The sequence below is a fragment of the Tripterygium wilfordii genome, chromosome 2 (assembly GCF_013401445.1).
Source record: "Tripterygium wilfordii isolate XIE 37 chromosome 2, ASM1340144v1, whole genome shotgun sequence".
In the NCBI taxonomy this organism is placed as follows: domain Eukaryota; kingdom Viridiplantae; phylum Streptophyta; class Magnoliopsida; order Celastrales; family Celastraceae; genus Tripterygium; species Tripterygium wilfordii.
The window spans coordinates 10,131,641-10,152,958 of NC_052233.1; the positions used below are offsets into that span (position 1 = coordinate 10,131,641).

At 38.2% G+C, this 21,318-nt stretch overlaps 4 protein-coding genes and 1 pseudogene across 6 annotated transcripts; all 5 read left to right on the forward strand.

Annotated features, from left to right (window-relative positions):
• The first annotated feature begins 562 nt into the window (after positions 1–562).
• LOC119980640 (probable mediator of RNA polymerase II transcription subunit 26c) lies at positions 563–3,522 on the forward strand. Its single transcript, XM_038823433.1, has 9 exons — positions 563–1,567; positions 1,696–1,764; positions 1,853–1,935; positions 2,056–2,129; positions 2,242–2,291; positions 2,404–2,437; positions 2,554–2,687; positions 2,768–2,861; positions 2,963–3,522. Exons 1-9 carry the CDS (start codon positions 1,190–1,192, stop codon positions 3,070–3,072), a joined length of 1,026 nt encoding a protein of 341 aa, XP_038679361.1. The 5' UTR covers positions 563–1,189; the 3' UTR covers positions 3,073–3,522.
• Positions 3,523–5,399: 1,877 nt separating this feature from the next.
• On the forward strand, positions 5,400–7,487 carry LOC120006093 (annotated as a pseudogene).
• Positions 7,488–7,834: 347 nt separating this feature from the next.
• On the forward strand, positions 7,835–10,294 carry LOC120006077 (monooxygenase 2-like). Of its 3 annotated transcripts, none has more exons than XM_038855958.1 (6): positions 7,835–8,184; positions 8,276–8,555; positions 8,673–8,735; positions 8,881–9,058; positions 9,142–9,370; positions 9,605–10,294. In XM_038855958.1, the coding sequence occupies exons 2-6, from the start codon at positions 8,335–8,337 to the stop codon at positions 10,168–10,170; spliced, it is 1,257 nt and encodes a 418-aa protein (XP_038711886.1). In that variant the 5' UTR covers positions 7,835–8,184; positions 8,276–8,334; the 3' UTR covers positions 10,171–10,294. The 3 variants fall into 3 exon arrangements, with proteins under 3 accessions (XP_038711886.1, XP_038711877.1, XP_038711894.1); XM_038855949.1 differs by having other exon boundaries at positions 8,293–8,555; XM_038855966.1 differs by having other exon boundaries at positions 8,293–8,555; positions 9,608–10,294.
• Positions 10,295–10,673: 379 nt separating this feature from the next.
• LOC119982999 (fasciclin-like arabinogalactan protein 19) lies at positions 10,674–11,945 on the forward strand. The gene has a single exon (XM_038826639.1). The coding sequence runs from the start codon at positions 10,809–10,811 to the stop codon at positions 11,598–11,600; it is 792 nt and encodes a 263-aa protein (XP_038682567.1). The 5' UTR covers positions 10,674–10,808; the 3' UTR covers positions 11,601–11,945.
• Positions 11,946–17,394: 5,449 nt separating this feature from the next.
• On the forward strand, positions 17,395–20,281 carry LOC120017280 (probable cinnamyl alcohol dehydrogenase 9). Its single transcript, XM_038870458.1, has 5 exons — positions 17,395–17,598; positions 17,947–18,060; positions 18,374–18,887; positions 19,171–19,324; positions 19,736–20,281. The coding sequence occupies exons 1-5, from the start codon at positions 17,501–17,503 to the stop codon at positions 19,933–19,935; spliced, it is 1,080 nt and encodes a 359-aa protein (XP_038726386.1). The 5' UTR covers positions 17,395–17,500; the 3' UTR covers positions 19,936–20,281.
• The last annotated feature ends 1,037 nt before the right edge of the window (positions 20,282–21,318 follow it).

The following is a 21,318-nucleotide window of genomic DNA, read 5'->3' on the forward strand; positions in this document are numbered from 1 at the left end:
CTTAATATGTGGTCCTAATAAAAAGTTTTTGAAAGGAGATTAAAGAGTCACAAATAATCACTTTGGTGATAGGTTAATTGGTGAATATCCCAAAGGCGAAACTATATGAACTCGAGAGGTCTTGAGCAATACCCTTGTAATCAAAAGATATGGTGTTGTTCAATTTAATATCGAATATCGAAAGGGATTAATGTCGTTCTCGATTTAAAAAAATAAAATTAAAGACTCACAAATGGAAGAATTCTATCAGAAGATGTGATAGAAATTTATCAGTTTTGGCATTTATGAATATCTTATCTGATCAGTGCATCTTTCTGTATTTGTGGGTCCTTAATGAAATCATTAATTTGGATGGGTCTCTAATTAGATAAAAACACAAAATTTCACTATTTATCAATTTTCTCCTTTCACCTACTCACCTTTCCTCTCCTTTTTCATGCAGATAATTACCAAAGCCAATTTTGGAATTCACAGTGGAAGAATGAGAATCATCGTTGGGTTTGCATTGGACAACGCAAAGTCATAGCTGTATGTATAGGAAGGAATACAAAAAGGTTTATATCAGAACGCGCACAAATATTCCACCAACTGTGCTGATGGCTGATGCGAGGAAGCTTTATGTTAAAAAGTGACAGAAACCACCACTATTGAGTATTTGACCATAACAATATTCACAGCATCTGCTCCCATACCTCTCTTTACACGTCCATCTCCCCCCAGCCACAATCAACAAACAGACAAACCAAAAGAGCCCATCAAAGCAGCAATGGCTGCTCCATAGGTCAGCATTACCAAAACCCAGAAAGAACGAGCGTAATTTGTCTGTAATTCTCAATACCCATTTGTCCCAAACCAAATAAAGTTGAAAAAAAGGAAACTTTCCTTATTTACCTTGGTTTTTTTTTCCCAGCTTTATTGATATCTAGAGCGTGATTGCAGATCTATTATTGATTGTATTTTGGAGTTTTAGGGGTGTTGTTGGTGCAGGGTAGTGATTAGTTTATTGATATTGTATCTGGTTTCATTAGATTCGATTAATTGGGATCCTTGTACGGGGGTTGGGGAGTCATGACGCCAGATCTGGTGATGTAATTGCAAGAATCAGAAGTTTTTCTTTCTCGGTAAACAACACGCGCCGTCGAGAAAACAAAGCGCAGGTGTTGTTGTTTGGGTATTGGGAATTTTGAAGATGGACTTGGATGATTTTCGATTGGTGTTGGAGAGGTCAGGCGTGGATGTTTGGACTTTCATCGATACCGCGATTTTGGTTGCTTCGTTGGATAACGAGGCCGAGTTGAAGCAGAGGAGGGATAAGATTGTGGAGAGACTGTACGCGGCGAGTCTGGTGAGTCGGTGTACAAATTGTGATCTCAGTGGTGGTTTGAGGGCTGCAATCAAGACCGCCACCGTCGAGAAAGAAAGCAGCCCGGAAGTCAAACCCCAAGGCTCGCCTTCTACGCCACATTCCATCAATGGAGATGATGATTTGGATCCATATGGAATGTTGTTTGAAGATGAACAGAATAGGATTCTTAAAATCAAGGAGCATCTTGAAGATCCTGACCAGGTTTTGGATTCAATTGTTTTGAGGATGATAGTTTTCTCTGCAACTAATTGATTTGTTAATCTTTTGGTTCATGTTTTTTCTGGGTTTGATTTGCAGTTTCAATTTTTATTTTGGTGGTTTGTTTTCAGTCTGAAGATTCTTTGGTCGATCTGCTTCAAAGTTTAGCAGACATGGATATAACATTCAAAGCTCTCAAGGTAATTATGCAACAATCATTGTATTCTTTTTACATAATATCTTTCTTTTTTTCTTGCTAATTGTTTCTGGATTAAATTCCTGTTTCAGGAGACTGACATTGGAAGGCATGTGAATCGCTTGCGAAAGCATTCATCCAATGATGTTAAGAGACTAGTGAAGCATCTTGTCAGGTTTTGAAGATTCAAAATAATGGAAAATACGTATTAAGTCCTACTTTATTTGTTCCTGACCGAGTATATTGCAGGATTTGTTATGGTTCTTATTTTCTCGTCTGTTTGTTTGTTTCCCAGGAAATGGAAGGATATTGTAGATGAGTGGGTGAAGTTGAATCAGCCCGGAGAAAATGCATCCTCTGCACTTATGGGTAACGTTATCCTCGTAAAATCATATTCAGTTTGCATTCTGGGAAACTTTTTAGAAAGTGATTAGTGTATGGAGAATAAGCTGAAAATGGCAATTAACAATAATGTTTGCAGCTTATGGAGATTCACCGCAGGAGAAAATCAGCCAAAATGGTCATCATCAGGTGAAAGAAAACTTTTCTTCCTGGATACTATGATTGGAAAAGTTTAGGGATTACAATTGTGCCTCAAGATTATTTTCTTAGTCCTTTCTAAGATTCTATGCATTTGCTGCAGGTTCCTGATTTTGCATACTCTCCAAATCCCCACAGTAAGTACAGAATCAGATTCAAAGTTGGATTTCAATCCTCGGTTCATCCTTTGATGTATTTTGATCAACCTGTTTATTCTTTCCTACTTTAAAGTTGATTGATTATTTGATTGTAGATGGGAGTTCTGGGTCTGACAAGAACATTTCTGAACCGGAACCGAAGCAGCCGAAAGTGATCCCCAGAAGGGAAACTCCAACTATACCCAACCGGTCTCCATTAGCATCTGGTTCTGCTCCTCAAATTGTCCAGGTTGGTAGCTTTGCGACTAAATTGAAGCCTTGTTTTCTTGTTACTTGCCATGCCTATTCACTCATAATCACAAGTTGCAGAGACAAAGAGAACAAAAAGAGAGCACATTTGATTCAGACAAGCTGGCCTCGGCAAGCAAACGGCTTCAGGCAAACTACAAGGAAGCAGAAAATGGTTTGATTTCAATCTGTCAACCATTTCCCTGTTTGTTTTTATTGCTCCCCCCCCCCCCCCTTCCTAACACTGATTGTTTGTGAATTGTGGTGTTTGTGAAGCCAAAAGGCAAAGAACGATCCGAGTGATGGACATTCACGAGATACCAAAACCCAAGAATGCCTTCTTTGGAAAGAACAGAGGTGGTGGTTCTCATGGGAGGCACTGGTGATTTTGGCAAAAAAAGCCAGAGATTTACTACATTTTAATACGAGGGATTTTGGAAAACAGTGGAAAATCCCTGAATTGGGTTTTCTTTTTTATCCTTTTCTTCGTTTTGCTTAAATTGCTTTTGACTGTTGGGAAAGAAAAAACATTTTCTCTGATTTTCTTTCTTTAATAACATAGAAATTGAAGAGGACTGGAAAAAAAGTCCCATTTGGGTTGGGAACCTGGATTGAATGCTTAGGCTTTATATGAGGGGTTGTGTTGTCAGTAGTTGGGCCTTTTGTGCATATTTTGTAGGGGTTGTGACTGGTTTATCTAAGGTGGTTCAATTATGGTCCTGTCCAAGATTTATACGGTTTGTAAGGATTCATTGACTGATTAACATCATTAGTAATGTAGGTCTCTAGCAGCTGATTAGTGGTTGTACCCATTAAAAGAGGCAATTTTGGGAGTTGGGTATGGTTTGGTTGACTTATTGGACTCTTTTTTTTTTCCCCTTATTTTTTCAATGTGAAAATTTTCTATTACAGAAAGCGCGGAAGGGTGACAATCAATTAGAAGCAATTTTAATTAAAAAAAAAGTTTTATTAGTGAACATTGCAATCAGTAATATTATGATTGACAGAGACCAAGCTGTAATTCCCGACTAGTAGATAAAGAGTTCCCACAATCACATAGTATGACCGGTCTTTTGGGCTTAAGCGAGGATGTTGGGTCTGAAGGAGCAAACTCGTGAGGGCTTATCCAAAGTGGATGATATCATATTGTTGTTGGGGTACTCTGGAGTCTATCCAGAGTCAGCTTGTGGGTTATCCAGAGTTCAACTTGTCAAAAGGTATAATGTTCTTCATATGCGAAAGATTATCTAATGATCTTGAGATGATTAACGAAAGCTAATTCTGTAAAATCTACAAAAACATGTATTGGTTCCGAACCCGTTGGCTAATGAAGTGGCTAAGTGGGCTGGATTGGTCCAATAGATTTGTGCGAGATGTAAAATATTGTAAATGAGTACATGAACCTTGAACGGTTGAACCACCTTGATGTCCTTTTCTTTCTTGTTGGGTTTTGTATGTCCCTGAACAACTGAACATATCAGATACTGGGCCTTGGCCCAACTCGTTGGCCCTTAACTTTAGAAAAATTTTAGTCACACCCTAAACTTCATTAACAATGTCCCGATTTACATTGACCTTGTATTTTTTAAATTTGAGATCTTCGCACCCCATCCTCTTCAACATCTCTCAAGTTCGCTGGAACTCAAACCTAACTCATTCCTAGATCTCACTTGCCTGGTTCATCTCTGCACAGGAAACTAGTTTTGTAAGGCTTGGGCAACGTGTTTTGGCTAACCCTTGAAGGTGCGAATGCACTATGGTCAACCGGATGTGCTTGATAGATTCTGGTTCTTACCTCGTGGTGAAATGAGCAAGGCTTCTCGAGTGATAAATATTAGCGAGGATATATTTGCAGGTTTTAATTGCACTCTGCGAGGTGGCAATGTAACACGCCATGAGTATATTCAGGTGGGTAAGGGAAGAGATGTTGGGTTGAATCAAGTCTCCGTACTTATTTTCTTCTTTTCTTGGTCAAATTTGGGGCTTTTTTTTTATCTGAGTATGTCAGTATGTGACAAATGGATCGAGAGAGGGATGGGTTCTAGATGGGATTGAAGACTCCTCACGCAATCTTCTCCTCATCAAGTTGTGCCGCACGTCAATGTCTTCTCGAACTTGGGGTATATTTCAAAATTCTTTCAGATTTTGAGCTTTTGGTTACTTTATGTGTGATTAAAAATATCTTAAATATTTTGGGGATCCGATTAACAAGGGTATCCTTATAAAAAAAAAATGAAATGTAACCAAAGCTCTCCTTAACTTTATTCTGAGTCTTGGGTCTATTGAAAACTGGGTCTTGGCCCAGCCTGTTGGCCCTTAACTTTATTTTGATTTTTGAGCCTTGGAAATTTTCTTTTCTTTTCTTTTCTTTTTTAAAAATATCTAAGACTTAAGCTCTGTTTGAAATGGAGGATAAGACTCGTATAATATAAAATTATTTTTTAATAAAATTATCGAATGGTTGGATTTTTTTTTAGTACAAATATAAATACAATATACGATACATCATCACATCAGATCAAGCCTATGAAAATATATGTGTCAACATACCCCATATAGAAACCATAAATCAAACCCACACAAGGATAGCAGGATTAGTCATAATAAAATTATCGGATGTTTGGGTGATTTTTAAAATAGTCATAATAATATAATATAATTTTATACAAAAGTTTAGGCTGCTTTTTGAAAGTCTCTTGAGGCTGCATTGGTGTTGGTGTTCGTGAAGAGCAAGAAAGATAGGCCAACTATGGACCCATTTTCTGGTCATAGTCAATCTTGATGTCCTTTCCTTCCAAGCCTAAATTGAGATGAACAGATAACAAATGTGTATATATATATATACATATATGCACATAGCGAGAGAGAGAGTAGCACCACTACAGAGCCATACTTGATAAACACAAACAAGCTAGAGTTAAAGATTACAAGCAGGAAATTGAAATGGCAGGTGTTGAGAATGTGGATGTGGTGATAGTAGGAGCAGGGATAGCAGGATTAGCCACAGCGGTGGCACTCAAAAGAGTCGGTGTTCGAAGTTTGGTGCTTGAGAGAGCCAAAGAGCTACGAACCACCGGTGCAGCCTTAACACTCTTTCCAAATGCTTGGGTTGCACTCGATGCCTTGGGGGTCTCGCACAAGCTCACTTCCATTTACAAGCCTAACCAGAAGTAAATTCTCTCGTTTTCTATAACAAATGTTTTCGCGATTTTGTACCCGTTTTCGTCAAAGACTTATCAATCTACTGCAATTCAGGGTATTCGCGACCGATATTCGAACTGGAGCTGTACAGGAAGTTGCACTTTCTGTAAAACCCAAGTGAGTTCTTCTGGTCTGGGACCTAATTATGGGTTTATTCGAGATAGATATGGTGGTTGTATTCAGTAATGGGTTTGATTTCTTTTGTTTTGATTTGAAGCAGAAATGATTTGGGGGCTCGAACGGTGCATCGTAGTGCCGTATTAGAGGCGTTAGCAGAGGAATTGCCGGTTGACGCAATCCGTTTCTCTTGCAAGATCACTGGGATTGAGACTCAATCAACACAAAACTCTTCAGTTTCTTCGATTCACATGGAAGATGGAACTACTATCAAAACTAAGGTAAACCCATGTTTTGGTTTCTGGAAAAAATTCAGTTTTCATGGACCAATTAGACACAATGTTGATGAAATTCTAGGGCATTGCAGATTTTGATGGGATGTGATGGAGTACATTCAATGGTGTCTCATTGGTTGGGGCTTGGAGAGATTGCCTATTCAGGCAGATCAGCTGTTCGTGGAATAGCTGTGTATCCTGAAGGGCATGATCTGAAGCAAGAAATCCATCAATTTCTAGATGAGGGAAAGAGAGTTGGATTTGTTCCTCTCAATGAGAAAGAGCTTTATTGGTTTGTCACTTTTCGAATCTCCGCATAATGGTTAGTACACATAGTTTTTCACTTGTGAACGGAGAGATTTCAGTTGATTTGAATTTGGAATTCATGATGCAAAATCAGTTCAAATTTTCAGGGATAATTGACGATGTTGATTTTGGTTTCAGGACAAAAACTGGCAGGAAAGCCAGAACTGATACAAGGTGAAGTGCTTGAGAACTATGCCAAGAACTTCCCTCCAATGTTCATCGACATAGTGCAGCACTCAGATCTTTCAAGATTATCGATAGCTCCACTCATGTTCAGGTATCCTTGGGACATTGTATTTGGCAATCTAAGCAAGGGAAATGTCACTGTAGCTGGTGACGCGATGCACCCAATGACACCTGATTTAGGACAAGGAGGGTGTGCAGCCCTTGAAGATGCAGTGTTGTTCGGTCGCTACATTGGCGAATCGTTTATCAAAAACCAGAAACTTGATTCCAAGGACATCACTCAAGCCATACAAGGCTATGTTAATGAAAGGAGGTGGCGTGTTTCGGCTTTGGTGGTAGGGTCATATGTATCTGGTTGGGCACAACAAGGAGGGGCTGGTTGGTTGAAGAAATTTATCAGGGATTCAGTTTTCTACAAGTTTCTTCTTTCCGGGATTGTGAAGCTTCAACACTATGATTGTGGGAGACTACCAACTGTTTCATCTGATACTGATGCAGTGGAGCACAATTCAAGTAAGATGGAATATAATGTATTCTGCATGTCATATGAGATTTTGGTTTTTTAAGGTTGTGTGGTAAAAGCTATTACATTGATTGTTTGTCTGTGATATTCAACGAAAACTGTAACATTACAAGAAAATAAATGTACCATTTTGTACACAATGTGTGTTTGTATACTGTAATATAATTGCTCCACTAAGCAACGATTTCTCAAATCGTTCTTCCCACATACAGCCTTTGAAATGATTGGCAGCCTCTTAGAAGATCTACTTGTATTCTTACTACACTGCCGTACCTCACTAGATACTATGGGAAACTGCCGATTAGATCCCATTGGGTTAACTTATTACTTATTAGGTTATTTGGAATTTATTATTTAAGCCCTCTAATTTAGCAGTTTACAAGTACACTATAGACAAACATACAAAGACAAAACTTATATGTTCTTGCACAATACAACGAAATGACAGAGTAGCTGCTATACATTGGTGTCCTTGCACAATGCAACAAAATGACAGAGTAGCTTCTATACATTGGTTTTACAGGAAGCCTCCCTTGCACCTGAAGATTTATGTATCGCCAAAGAGACATGGTTACTCCTTTCAAGAAATAGACTTTGCAGTATTTCTTTCATTCCCCATATTCGGTCCAAGAATCTGCAGCGTATGAAACATCTATATATACGTGGACAAAAGCATGAGACAAACTTCAGCCTTTTTAGGACTTATAAATGAAAGCCTGACTTGCAACAAAAAAATTACCAAACGTTAAGAGAGTCGGGGACCTCATAGTTGCAGGAATTGCAGGCCAGGTTGCCTTCAACTGTTGCCTTGAAGAGAGTAGGGATTCAAGCTTTGCTGTTCGTGAGATTGGCAAGACTTTCCAAGAACACTTGGATTGCCCTAACAAAGGGTAATCTTCTAATTCTTGGTATCTATTTTTGGTCTTTTATCAACTCATCTGTTGTTTAACGTTGAATTTTAATCCTGGCATCCTCATTTAGGCTTTTATATCTTACAGGATTAGTAGACTATTAGTCTTACAAGCTGAAATTAAGCTGAAATGGAAGCCGTCGAGGATGTGGTGATAGTAGGAGCAGGGATATCAGGGTTAGCCACGGCCGTGGCGCTGAAGAGAGTCGGGATCCGAGCATTGGTGCTTGAGAGATTCAAAGAGCTTCGCGTTACTGGCGCAGCCCTAACACTCTTCCCAAATGCTTTGCTTGCACTTGATGCCTTGGGTGTTTCACAGAAGCTCACTTCCCTTTATGAGCCTTGCCTAAAGTAATTCTCTTTATTTAATAATGAATCTTATTCTCAGATTCAAATTTATTCTAGTGTTTGATTTTGTTTGCTTGACTGTCACTATATTTATGGTTATACCATTGAAATTTCAACCAGTGGATCCATGACTAATGTGGTTACCGGAGATGTACAGGACATTACCTTCAGAAGAACAAACAGGTGAGTTCTTCTAGTTCTAGTCCTGGACCGGAGGAGTCAAGTTTTTTGAGTTCTGGAATCAACGATTCAACATTAACAAAGTTTTGGTAGTTTAACTATTTCATACTGATACTGCATAATGGTTTCTTTATTTCTTATGAGCCAGAAACTTAACTGAACCCCGAGCAGTCCATCGTAGAGCCTTATTAGAGGCTCTAGCAGAGGAATTGCCAGTTGACACAACCCGTTTCTCATGCAAGCTCACAGCCATCGAGACACAATCTAATCCAAACTCTCCCATTACTACAATACACATGGAAGATGGAACTACTATCAAAACCAAAGTAACCCATCTTTTGTTTTCAGGGGATTTAAAGTTTACTTGTTCCAAATAGGCATATTGTTCATGATTATCTTGGAATTTCAGATTTTGATAGGATGTGATGGTGTGAACTCAGTGGTGGCCAATTGGTTGGGACTTGCCAAAACAGCCAATTCAGGCCGATCATCTGTGCGTGGACTAGCATTGTACCCTCAAGGGCATGGTCTGAAACATGAAATGCACCAATTTCTAGATGAGGGAAAGAGAGGTGGATTTATCCCCCTTAATGACAAAGAGCTTTATTGGTTCCTGGTTTTCCAATCTCCTCCAAATGGTTAGTACACTCAGTTTTTTTCTCAAGATTAGTCATAGAGGTGACAATCATATCTAGCATACAAGACTCTCTCAATCACTATAGGCACAGGGACGACGGGCAGATGCATGCAGCCTTGCCCCTTATTGTGGACAGACTGATTATTCATGGTTTGACTTAGGATTCCTATTGCAAAATTAGTAAAAAAATTGGTAAGATTATTACGATTATTGACACTGATGATTTTGGTTTCAGAAGAAAACGTGGTAGGAAAACCAGAACTGATACAAAGCGAAGTGACTGAGAACTACGCGAAGAACTTCCCTCCAACATTCCTCGACATAGTCAAGCACTCAGATCTTTCTAACCTTACGATGACTCCATTGGGTTTCAGGTATCCTTGGGACATAGTATTTGGTATTCTAAGCAATGGAAATGTAACTGTAGCCGGTGATGCGATGCACCCAATGACACCTGATTTAGGACAAGGTGGGTGTTCAGCCCTTGAAGATGCAGTGTTGCTGGGTCGCTACATTGGTGAATCATTTATCAAAAACCAGACACTTGTTTCCAAGGACATCGCTCAAGCAATACAGGGCTATGTCGACGAAAGGAGGTGGCGGGTTGCATGCTTGGTTGGAGGGTCATATATATCTGGTTGGTCGCAACAAGGCGGGTCTGGTTGGTTAAAGAAACTCATCAGGGATTTTGCCTACAAATTCCTTCTTATCAGGATTGTGAAACTTGCATACTATGATTGTGGGAGACTACCTAGTGTTTCTTCTAATGGTGAATTGGAAAACACAAGCAAGATGGACTAGAGAGCTTTGTTCTGCTCATTATATGAGACATCAGGAAAAAGCTCGTCTGTGAGTGTTTCTTACATGACTTTTGTTGGATGCAATGAATATATTGTAATAAAAGGAGTAAATAAGTTCTCCCTAATGATCCTGGCAGGAAATATCCAATTATCTCAGATACTGAGTTATGTGCATAAGATTTTATGTGCATCATGTGAGACATGTAGAACTCACGAATTCACTTGAATCTTATACATCTAACTCAGCACAGTTATGATAATTGGGATATCAACCGTTGGGATTTTTATCATTTTCAATAAGCATTATCTTTTGTGCACGGTTGGTTTGTAATCAAAACTGTATATTCTACAATATTTTATGGACTAGCGATGCATAGCCCATAATAATGTTGGTCCAGAATAATGATGCTTCTCATTAGGCCCAACCCGAGAATTAAACTGAACCCAAGCATCTCGAGGCCCATATGACAATGGGGCCCAGCTCAAACTCCGTCTTACGATCGTAGCCGCACATCACGAATTTTGTCGTCACTGGATTCGACTTTCAAGAACAATAAACCCCGCCAAACCCAACAGAAGTAGAAAAATCCCCTTTCAGCTTCTTCTCTCATTTCAAGATCTTTCTCTTGCTCTGCAACAATGGCCGATCTTTCCAAGAAAATACCTTACCTGAATTTCCGCCTGATCACTCTCTTGATTCTTCTATCGATATCCTCTGCCGATCTTTTTGATCAAGAGCTGGACGTGGCCATCTCGGCCCTCCGTTCCCACGGCTACACACTCTTCCCCAATGCCATCGTCACATCTGATCTCCGCCCCCGCCTTCTCTCCACCGAGAACGCCTCCTTCACCCTGTTCTCTCCCCCGGACTACCTCCTCTTCCCGCTCGACCTATACTCCACTGCCCCTCACTACATTATCTCCCTCGCCCGCCACGTGTCCCCCATTCGCCTCTCCGCCTCAGACCTTCGCCGACTTCCTCTGTCGCGCCTCCCGACTCTGCTACCCCACCGATATCTCTCAATCGAGAGGAATTCTACTCTTTCAGATGGCGCAGTCTTGGACTCGATCACTCTGGATGGAGTTCGGATCTCGCGTCCGGATCTTTTTCTAGGGTCAAGAATTGCGGTGCATGGGCTGGATGGGATTCTTGATTCTTCCGCAGGGTTGGATGCGGAGGACTACGATTATTGGGGCGCTTTGTGGTTTTCGGCACCACCGACTTCATATGACTCTCTTTCTCCGGCGCGTTTGCCCCCGGAAGAAAGTCTATCGCCGGACATGGTGGACACTGATCCGAGAGTCAAAGAGGATGGAAATCACTTTCCATTTCACCGCAATCAGGGAGGAAATGCGAATGGTCCTGCTGGTGGTCCTGTGGGTGCTGCAAATGGTAGATTCTGGAACTACAATCTTGACGATGCTTTTTAAGATTTACTATTGAAAGATTTGTTCTACATACAGCCTAGATTTTCTTAGTTAATGACTCTTTAACAGATAGGGAATTGTGTGAAAATTGTTGTAGACTGCAATAGGAGGTTGTTTGGATCCAGAGAAAGCTTGTAGAGAAATATAGGAATAATCTCCACTTTCTCAGCAACCAAACAGCACGTCTGTCCTGTCCAGAATTTCTTTTTCTTTGGGATTATTAGGCGATTTTACTGTGAAACTTCTTCAATTGTGATGAATTCTATTACATGATGTGAATTTCAATTACAATCTTTAATTCCATATTTCGTGATTCATTGCGTCCTTAAAACATGATTTTATTTGGCGAAAGAGTGATTCAAATAAGTACTCAAAGAAAAGAGTGATTCAAATAACAAGCATTAAAGCAGTGGAAACTAGTTTATTTGGATTTTGGGTCACAGGCATTGGACTAAGGAGTTGAGTTCTGTCAAATGAGTTTATTCTGGACATGGTGGAGCAGAATGGTTAGGGTCATGATCACTTGCATCGCAGTAGCCAAGGAGTATATTCCCCTCTTGCGGGGTGAAGCCAAGGGAAGTGAGCATGGAAGGCCAGCACTGATGTTCAATGATGTGGATGGCTTGGCAGCAGCTTTTGCCCAAATGGGTCGTCTCTCGGTTGAGGAAGAACATAATCACCTCCCCGGTGCAGGATTGGAGCTCGAACAACGCATCCCAGCAGCTGAACTCACTGTCTAGTTGTAGCCTTGCCCTGAGAGTTGGACCGGAGTCCAACGGACGTGCCATGAGCTCGGAGGCCATGGAATAGGCCAGAAAAATGGTGAGTAGAAACTTGAGAGAGTAAGCCATGACAGAGAGATCCAACAGGGAATTGTTTTACCAGATGAGAGGTTGATAGATTATATATATAATGATTTCATTGGGGAGGTCAAGAGTTCTTGAACAGGGAGGAAATGGGAGATTAAATTGAGGAGATGAAGAGGGTCTTAACTGTTATATAATTGAGTATATGAAATTTAACGGTTTCCCAGTCTGACTGTCTGTGTATGTAACAATAATATACAGGTCTTGGCTCTTGTTGAACAGCAAGACTTGTGATAAAATTAAGAGACTTCAAAAGCTTAAATGGCACTCTCTTTGAGAGTGAGAGAGGATATTTGGGCCAGCAATGTTTAAATTTGGGCCGGCAGCTTATTTAGTAAAGTATACTGCCACTGGGTCTTCAAGCCCAATAGTGTTTCCATGTGGGTCAGTCTCAGTTTGTTCAGAAATTGGGCCGAGATTCAGCTTCCACTCACCAAAAGTGAAGTGATTTGGGTTTAAATGACCCATGATTGCTTAATGCTTATCTCATCATTTAGATTAGGAAAAAAAAAATGAAGAATGAGCTGGGTTTAATTTAGAGTTGGGCCTGATTTTAGATTCACAAGCTCGTCTAAGATTCCCCAAACGTACTGCATTAGCATATTATTCTCTCTTATCTTCTTTTCTTTTATAATGTGGAATCCCTATCCATTAGACAATTGACTGTAAACTTATAATCGCATGGAATATCAGGCAACTGATGAAACAGTTTGTCAGAAATATCATCCCACTCACATACATGATATTGTCAGATTCAGGTTTATCGTTCCTGAGAATACATTAGGCTCGTACGACTTTGTTTCTCTTTAGGTCGTCTCACTTAATGATATTTGGACCAAAGAGAAAATACTTTGTTCATGTGAGAGGAGAGATCACTTTTATAAACTCACATCTCTTGGCTTAGCGTAGCAACGTGGACATATATAATTCGTAACACAGTTGAAGGACCAACTTGTCTCATTATTGTGCAAATTGCATAAAGGTTAGAGAGATATGATTAGCATTTTTTTTAGAACAATGAAGAACTGGATTTTTATTCGAGGAAGTGAGGAACTGATTCAATTCAAGTCTCAAGATACGGCCACCTAGCCCGCTTACTAGAGTATTCCACTATGAAAAAAATATATATCCCTATTAATAATTGTTTGGTAAACCTGTCGCAATCTGATGTTTATGCAGTTTCACTAAAAATACGGCACCGTTTTACATCTGACCAAAATCTCGACCCATAAAAAATAATAATAATAACCATGGTTTGGTAAACAAAAATACTGCACCGTTTTACGTATTCTGACCAAAATCTTGACCCATAATAATAATAATAATGATGATGATGATGATGGTTTGGGAAACAAAAATACGGCACCGTTTTACGTATTCTGACCAAAATCTTGACCCATAATAATAATAATAATGGTCTGGTAAACCTGTCGCAATCTGATGCTCATGCAGTTCACTAAAAATACAGCACTGTTTTTACGTATTCTGATCAAAAAAAATCTCTATTATTATTATATGAATCGGTACTTGGCCACGTGCTGGCTACTGAGACACCAATTGGAATCGGACGGTATAGAATTGGGCGACGGTGGTGTAAATCAAATGAGTAGCGGACATGTGATTGGTCTGGATCATGTCGACCTTTTCTGTTTGTTCTGTAGATACGGCAATGCAACATGGGTGTCCATTATTGGAGAGTTAAGGTTTAAGAACCAATAAAGGGGATCATTTTTTTTAAAAAAAAAAAAAACAATGAGGGAGACAGGTGTCCATTATTATACACGACAATTTGGATTATGTGGTTCTTACCCAACTTACCACAAGAAATCGCCACCTGTGGATGTGGATCTTTAATTCGGCTTCGTGGACACGCTTTGGGATTGATGGAGAATGAATAAACTTATTAATATCATCGTTGTTTTCTACTTTTTCTTTTTGGACGGAATAAATTCAACAAAAAAAGATTAAAAAAATAAAGAGCATTTATTTATTTTTATGTTATTATTATGTATTAGGTAAACTGTGCTGAAATGGACTGTTGTTTCAGGTCCACTTAAACTTGTACCGTTCATGTGGAATCAATGAAAACCATATCTTATTACTATTTATATATTTTTTTAAAAAAAACGTTAAAGAGAAAAACATGATGTGACATGACCAGGTCACTTTTTTTTTAATCGAGCACAAATCAACTATTTAAAAATACGATGTGGGTTTAAACTATGATGATTAGGTTTAGATACATAGAAATTTATTACTTGAAGATAATGTAAGCTTGACCAAAGTTAGTGTAGGTCCATATCGTATGAATCGAATTCAAGATTTCTCGAGTTCATGTCATATGAGTTATGACCCCAAATAAATTCAATTAGGTTATCACCCTTGACATGACGTACTCACCAAAATGCTTGCATGTGAGTGTTTATGAATTGAGGGTTTGTTGGGGGGCAATTAATATTTGATTTTGTCCTTATAATAAAAAATATATATAATACTTGACTTCATCATCTCTTACACTCTATTATAATAATTATAAAAAAATTAAATAACATTTAGGTAACTTGATGTAAATGTATTTTTTTTACTATTTCTACATATTTATTTTTCAAAATAGAGAAAAAAAATATTTAAATAATCTGATATGGATGCTCTTATTTTTTTAGTTTTAGATAGAATGTGTTAATATTAGAATTTTGTAGTCAATAAAATCAAAATGGTGGGTTGTTAATTGTGACCATGTGCGGTGCATTTAATATTCTTTAATACTTATATCATTAATTCAGAGTCTCACCACCATCTGTCCTTCCTGTGGTGCATAATTTATTGATCAATTAAATTGTTGTTGAGGATCACAACTGTAATTGTGAAAATCACATGCACTGTGTTTCCTAATCAGAGAATAATTTTCACCAATTTTTTTTTTATTTGGGTGAGAAATCTAGGAAGTAGGCTGATTCTGATGAAATTGGGGTAGCCATGGGTGATCTTCTCGAACCAAATTCTGATTGGTATCACCGAGAAGAAGTTGCCGAGAGACGAAAAACCAATGAATGAGACGCCATCTGATTGACTACAATATGTGTTCGATCTTGAGAGAGAGACTCTAAAACGTTTTGTTCAGTTACAAAGAGCCGATTTTTTCTTCTTTTGGTTTTGGTGGAAATTGTTTTGATTTTCATTTATGTTTGCTGGGCATGTCATTTAATAAATCATTATTTAATGTCTTAAAAAAAATTATGTATGGAAATTTTTTTGCCACATCAAATTAATTTAAGTCTGAATGCTTAGAGGGCTAACCAAACCCATTTTCCAAACGGACAATTGTCACTAAGAGTACTTTGGACAACTTAATTATAAAAAAGTCATGAGCTTTTTTAAAGTTATAAAAAAATGTAATTTAAGGGTAATTTTGTCATCTCGCTTAAGACATTTTTTTATTTATACCTGCAATACCCTTCTTCGTCTCTCCTCTCTTCTTCTCCTCCTCCTCCTCTTCTCTCCTCTCGTCTTCTTCTTCTTCTTCTCTCCTCTCTTCTTCTTCTCTCCTCTCAAATTCCATTTGGCTTTTTATGAATCTTTGTCATTGATATTGTCATAGGAACTATCTTATCCATCATAGTTCCTGCTTTATACAGCAAGTATGAGGAGCATGTCAATAAATATTATGATATGATTCATAGGAAATTTTCCCAGCACTATAAAATACAGAGAGTGAGAACTGATGAGATGATCCTCATCAAATTGATCGGAATGACTCTTGTTTGGTCTTGTTTTATATTTTTTGTCTTTTATTCTTCTCGTATAATAAGCAGAAGAAAATTTAGGGAAATTGATACTATACAGTTACAAAGATGTATCACTATAGTATCACCAACATCAAAATCTACTAAAAAGATACAATTGAACTAGTATGCATACTTCCTCTTCCTAATTATTTTTCCTTTCTTGATTTTCTTTTATTGGTTTGTACCTCTCTTGCTTGTTCTGAAAAAACATTTACATCTGTAGAGATGTATCACTATAGTATCACTAACACCAAAAATCTACTAAAATGATACAATTGAATCAGAAAGACATGGAATGCAATCAAATTTACATTCCAACATTTGTATCATCATTTTATGAGGAAAAGATATAAATTGAATACTAAATTGAACCTTCTGATTAAAAGTATCACTATTGTATCGCAATTCGTGGAGAGAGAAAATCAAATTTGAGGTTATTAAAAATCTACTAAAATGATACAATTGATCCAGAAATACATGTAATGCAATCAAATTTACATTCCAATATTTCTATCATCATTTTATGAGGAAAAAATATAAATTGAACACTAAATTGACCTTTTGATTAAAAGTATCACTATTGTATCGCAGTTCGTGGAAAGAGAAAATCAAATTTGAGGTTATTAAAAATTCACTAAAATGATACAATTGAACCAGAAAAACATGTAATGCAATCAAATTTACATTCCAACATTTGTATCATCGTTTTATGAGGAAAAGATATAAACTAAACACTATATTGAACTTTTTGTTTAAAAGTATCACTATTGTATTCGTGAAAGTAGAAAATCAAATTTGAGGTTATTTTGATAAAAACTGATCCCAATATATTTTTTTAAAAATATATTTTAGTGGTTATATCTTTTTATAATTAATTACAATTTAATGTACCGATTTACAAAAATCTCTTTTCCAAAATACAAGAGGAACTTTAATGACCCGAAAAAATAAGAGGGCTCGATCACCGTTTTGCAAAGTATCAGAGCTTATCTGCTACTTTCCCTTGTTTTTACCAACCAACATAACTGATTATTTATTGAAAAGTACATTAAAAAGATTGAAAAAAAAAAAAAAAAAAAAGATACCCAGAAACAATCAATGTACTTTTTCAGAAATAGAGAGACGTGAGAGTGTGTGATTCATCGATAGATGATAGATGTTTGTGTCTATATAACCACACGCTTATCGCCCTCTCAGTCACTCACACACACTCACTCACACAGAGAGGAGAAGAAACACAAGAGAGAGAGGAATGGCGAAATCACCAGAAGTAGAGCACCCACAAAAGGCTTTTGGCTATGCTGCCAGAGATGGCTCTGGATTCCTCACACCTTTCCATTTCTCTCGAAGGTCCTCTCTCTTCTTATTTAAACTTATTGGGTTTTGTCTTTCTCCTTCATTACCATGTTTTTTTCTCCCAAACAAGAGAAAGAAACAAAACAAAAACACAGATCTGCTTCATGTTGAACCATTGACTACACTTTTTGGTACTGAAATCTTTTTATTTTCATGGCGATACAAAGCAGATGATTGGTTATGAACAGGGGGGTCAAAACCCTTTGTAATGGATGACACTTTTTCAATTTGGTTAATGGGTTTGTGGTCTAGTGGTCGATTTTTCAATCCATACAAGAGAATAAGTGGATTCATTTGCAATAGCTCTTATTGTTAAATTGTTCTTTACTTGGATTATGGCAGGGAAAATCGTGATGAGGATGTTACTGTCAAAATCCTCTACTGTGGAATTTGTCACTCGGACTTGCATTCTGCGAGGAATGAATGGGGTTCTGCCACTTATCCTATGGTTCCAGGGTATTATATCTCTCTCTCAATATTCTGCTTGTGTATGTTTAGCCGTTAACAATGAATGAGTTGTTGGCTGAGATTCTGAACTTGAACGCTAACTCTTAGCGCAAGCAAAAGATCGTAAGTTCAAGTTTCATGGGTGTTTCTATTATCGCAATTGCGAGATGGACCCTTACTCAGTATAACGTGTGCGAATATCACTTTGCGTTATCTTCCATGTAGTTCAGTATTTCTTCAAAATCTGTAATGGAGTTCCTTTGCATGGTGTTTGCTGCTCAGAGGAAGTCTCTATATGATACATACTGTCGTCTATCTGCAGGCATGAAATTATAGGAGTTGTGACCAGAATTGGGAAAGGTGTGAAGAAATTCAAAGTGGGGCAAAGGGTTGGGGTCGGAGTCATGGTGGGTGCATGCAAGTCTTGCGAGACCTGCCACCAGAACTCAGAGAATTACTGTCCTGAGATAGTATTTACCTATAACTCTATCAACTTTGATGGGACAAAAACTTATGGTGGTTATTCTGATATGATTGTTGTGGATGAACACTTTGTGCTAAGCATCCCTGAGAGCCTGCCGTCTGATGCTGCTGCACCGCTGCTATGCGCGGGGGTCACAATATACAGCCCGATGAAATATTATGGAATGACTGAGCCTGGGAAGCACTTGGGGATTGCAGGACTTGGTGGACTTGGTCATGTTGCTGTGAAACTTGGTAAGGCCTTTGGGTTGAAAGTCACTGTTATTAGCTCATCCCCAGATAAGAGGAGTGAAGCAATTGATAGGCTTGGGGCTGATGGCTTCATTGTTACCAAAGACCCTGCACAAGTGAAGGTAAACTATAAATTCAATTTTTTCTTTACACTGACGACAGTTAAGACCATGCCGAAGCCGAAACTACTGGGCGTGAGAGTCGAACTTGCGACCTCCCGCATTTTCAAAGAGTTACCATACTCAACTTTACCATCCCAACCAAGCTTCTTTGTTTTAATTTTATTTCTCCCCTGCTGAAGAGTTGTATTATTGTTGAACTGTGTAAATTGAGCTGCTCTTATAATTTTTGTTATCTAGTGCTGCTGCCTTAAGATCCTGTTATTTTGTGCTGCTATTTTTGCAGGAAGCCGTGGGTACGATGGATTACATCTTTGACACAATTTCTGCAGTTCATGCCCTGACTCCACTTCTTGATATGCTGAAGACTAATGGAAAGCTAGTCACTTTGGGCTTGCCTGAGAAGCCTCTAGATCTGACTATCTTTCCCTTAGTTTTGGGTAAGAAAACATAAACCTTAAATCCCCTGCATTTGTTTCTCTTATCAGTTATCAGCACTGCATGATAAGATACAGTAAACTTGTGTGCCCTTAAAAAACGTAAAATCCCACATCGGTTAGACAATTGTCTATGAGTGGTTTATATGGATAAGTCCACTTCCCTACGATTAACTAGGCCTTTTCCTGGACTCGGTGGGTTGGGCTATCGTACGGTCCGATGTATATACGAAAATCGATAAACCCGAAGCGGATAATACCCTTATTGTAAGGGGTGGGATTTCTGACACATTCAACCTCAAGATCATCAGTTTACGCTGCCAGAATAACTCCTGTCTTCTTCTTTTTTTCAAATTTCAAGACTCTTACTCTCTTCAAACTTAACATTTTACATAACAATGTAATTGGTTATAGGGCGAAAGCTTGTGGGAGGAAGTAACATAGGAGGGATCAAGGATACCCAGGATATGCTAGAGCTTTGCGCAAAGCACAACATCACTGCAGATATTGAATTAATCAAGATACAAGATGTGAACACAGCCATGGATAGGCTTGCCAAAGGTGATGTCAAGTACCGATTTGTGATTGATGTGGGCAACTCTTTGTCACAGTAGATCTGCTGCTTTGAAGGTGTTGATGGGATTTGGTTTCTCTCCCAATTTGACAAGTATAGATGAGAATAAGTTTTGAGAGTTATTACTACTACTGTGCTGTGTGTGTGGTAATATACTGATAAACATCAAGCTAATGCTTTTGCTTTGCGGTACTTGTGATTATGTTATTTCAGTTTGTTTTGTTAATCTGAGAAACTGCTTATGTAATATGTAATTGTGTGGTCTTTTCTTATGGGCTTTTAGGTCCCGTTTGGGAGAACGGATGGGAAATGGCAGCGGATATGCTGCTGTTTCCGCTCAAAAATTTAATGATGCTAATATCTATTGAGAGTATTTTTATTACAAAGCTACAGCGTTTTCCTCTACCACCCTTCTCATTCGCGTCATTACGCGAGAATCGAGCCAAGTAGAGTCTTGACCACTATTTTGGCCTGGTCAGGGAAGAGATCTGATCAGTGATGGCCAAAAAACAGAGCCGCACAATTATCGCACTTAGATGATTTCCCCAGCTGATGATTTGTCCCCACAAATCACTATCTCAGATGATTTGTTGCCCAACGTGCTTAGCCTGGGCGACGATGGGGATAAGGAATAAGAGATGAACTTGTGAAAAACCCCAAAGAAATCTGGCGAATGGTGAAGAGGAGATGTGGACAAGGGGACAAGGAATAAAGAGAGTGGAAAACGATGGTGAAGAGATGGGCGTGGACAACAAAAGAAAACAAATGGTAAAAAGGAGATATGGATAAGGAATAAGAGATGGGTAATTTAGTCGCATCCCGATTTTTTTTAAAGACACCCTGTCAATTGATTTTTATAAAGGATAGTCAATTTAGATAGGGGTGTCTTTAGAAAAAATCGGGGTGTGATTAAAGCTACCCATAAGAGATAGGTTTGTGGACGTCCAATCGTGAGGCCCATACCCAAGTTTTATATATTTTCAAGTTAATTTTTAGGTATGTGGCCGTTATATTTTTTTTTAGAAGATGTGGCTGTTATTTGAAGAAAATATAATTATTATCCTTTAATGTCCTTATCATTAATTTGACATCCTATACTCCATGTCTAATCAGCGTATTTTATAGTTTCACCAAACCAGGGCTCCGTTTGGTAGAGTGAAAAGTTTATTTTTCAATGCTAACGGAAATGTTGTAGAAAAAAAAATTGAGCTTAAAACTGTGAAATATGCTGTGAGGTGTTTGGTGAATTAAAACCTTACGTTAGCGGAAAAATTGTTGACTAAAAGTATTATCTTGAATTTAATAATAAATTTTTAATCATTTTCTTATTAAACGAATAATTTGATTAATTTTGCACTTAAATCTTTACAAATATTGAATTTAATTTAATATTTAAGGTGTATTTATTCCATAAATTAATTAC

What these genes read in the sequence shown, in the direction of transcription:
- LOC119980640 (XM_038823433.1), top strand. Translation starts at nt 1,190, where the DNA reads ATGGACTTGGATGATTTTCGATTGGTGTTGGAGAGGTCAGGCGTGGAT. An exon ending in CTGCTCCTCAAATTGTCCAG is followed by an intron (nt 2,688 to 2,767) that starts GTTGGTAGCTTT and finishes CACAAGTTGCAG; the next exon opens with AGACAAAGAGAACAAAAAGA. An exon ending in CTACAAGGAAGCAGAAAATG is followed by an intron (nt 2,862 to 2,962) that starts GTTTGATTTCAA and finishes GTGTTTGTGAAG; the next exon opens with CCAAAAGGCAAAGAACGATC.
- LOC120006077 (XM_038855958.1), top strand. Translation starts at nt 8,335, where the DNA reads ATGGAAGCCGTCGAGGATGTGGTGATAGTAGGAGCAGGGATATCAGGG. An exon ending in ACCTTCAGAAGAACAAACAG is followed by an intron (nt 8,736 to 8,880) that starts GTGAGTTCTTCT and finishes CTTATGAGCCAG; the next exon opens with AAACTTAACTGAACCCCGAG. An exon ending in TTTCCAATCTCCTCCAAATG is followed by an intron (nt 9,371 to 9,604) that starts GTTAGTACACTC and finishes TTTTGGTTTCAG; the next exon opens with AAGAAAACGTGGTAGGAAAA.
- LOC119982999 (XM_038826639.1), top strand. Translation starts at nt 10,809, where the DNA reads ATGGCCGATCTTTCCAAGAAAATACCTTACCTGAATTTCCGCCTGATC.
- LOC120017280 (XM_038870458.1), top strand. Translation starts at nt 17,501, where the DNA reads ATGGCGAAATCACCAGAAGTAGAGCACCCACAAAAGGCTTTTGGCTAT. An exon ending in CCTTTCCATTTCTCTCGAAG is followed by an intron (nt 17,599 to 17,946) that starts GTCCTCTCTCTT and finishes GGATTATGGCAG; the next exon opens with GGAAAATCGTGATGAGGATG. An exon ending in TATCTTTCCCTTAGTTTTGG is followed by an intron (nt 19,325 to 19,735) that starts GTAAGAAAACAT and finishes AATTGGTTATAG; the next exon opens with GGCGAAAGCTTGTGGGAGGA.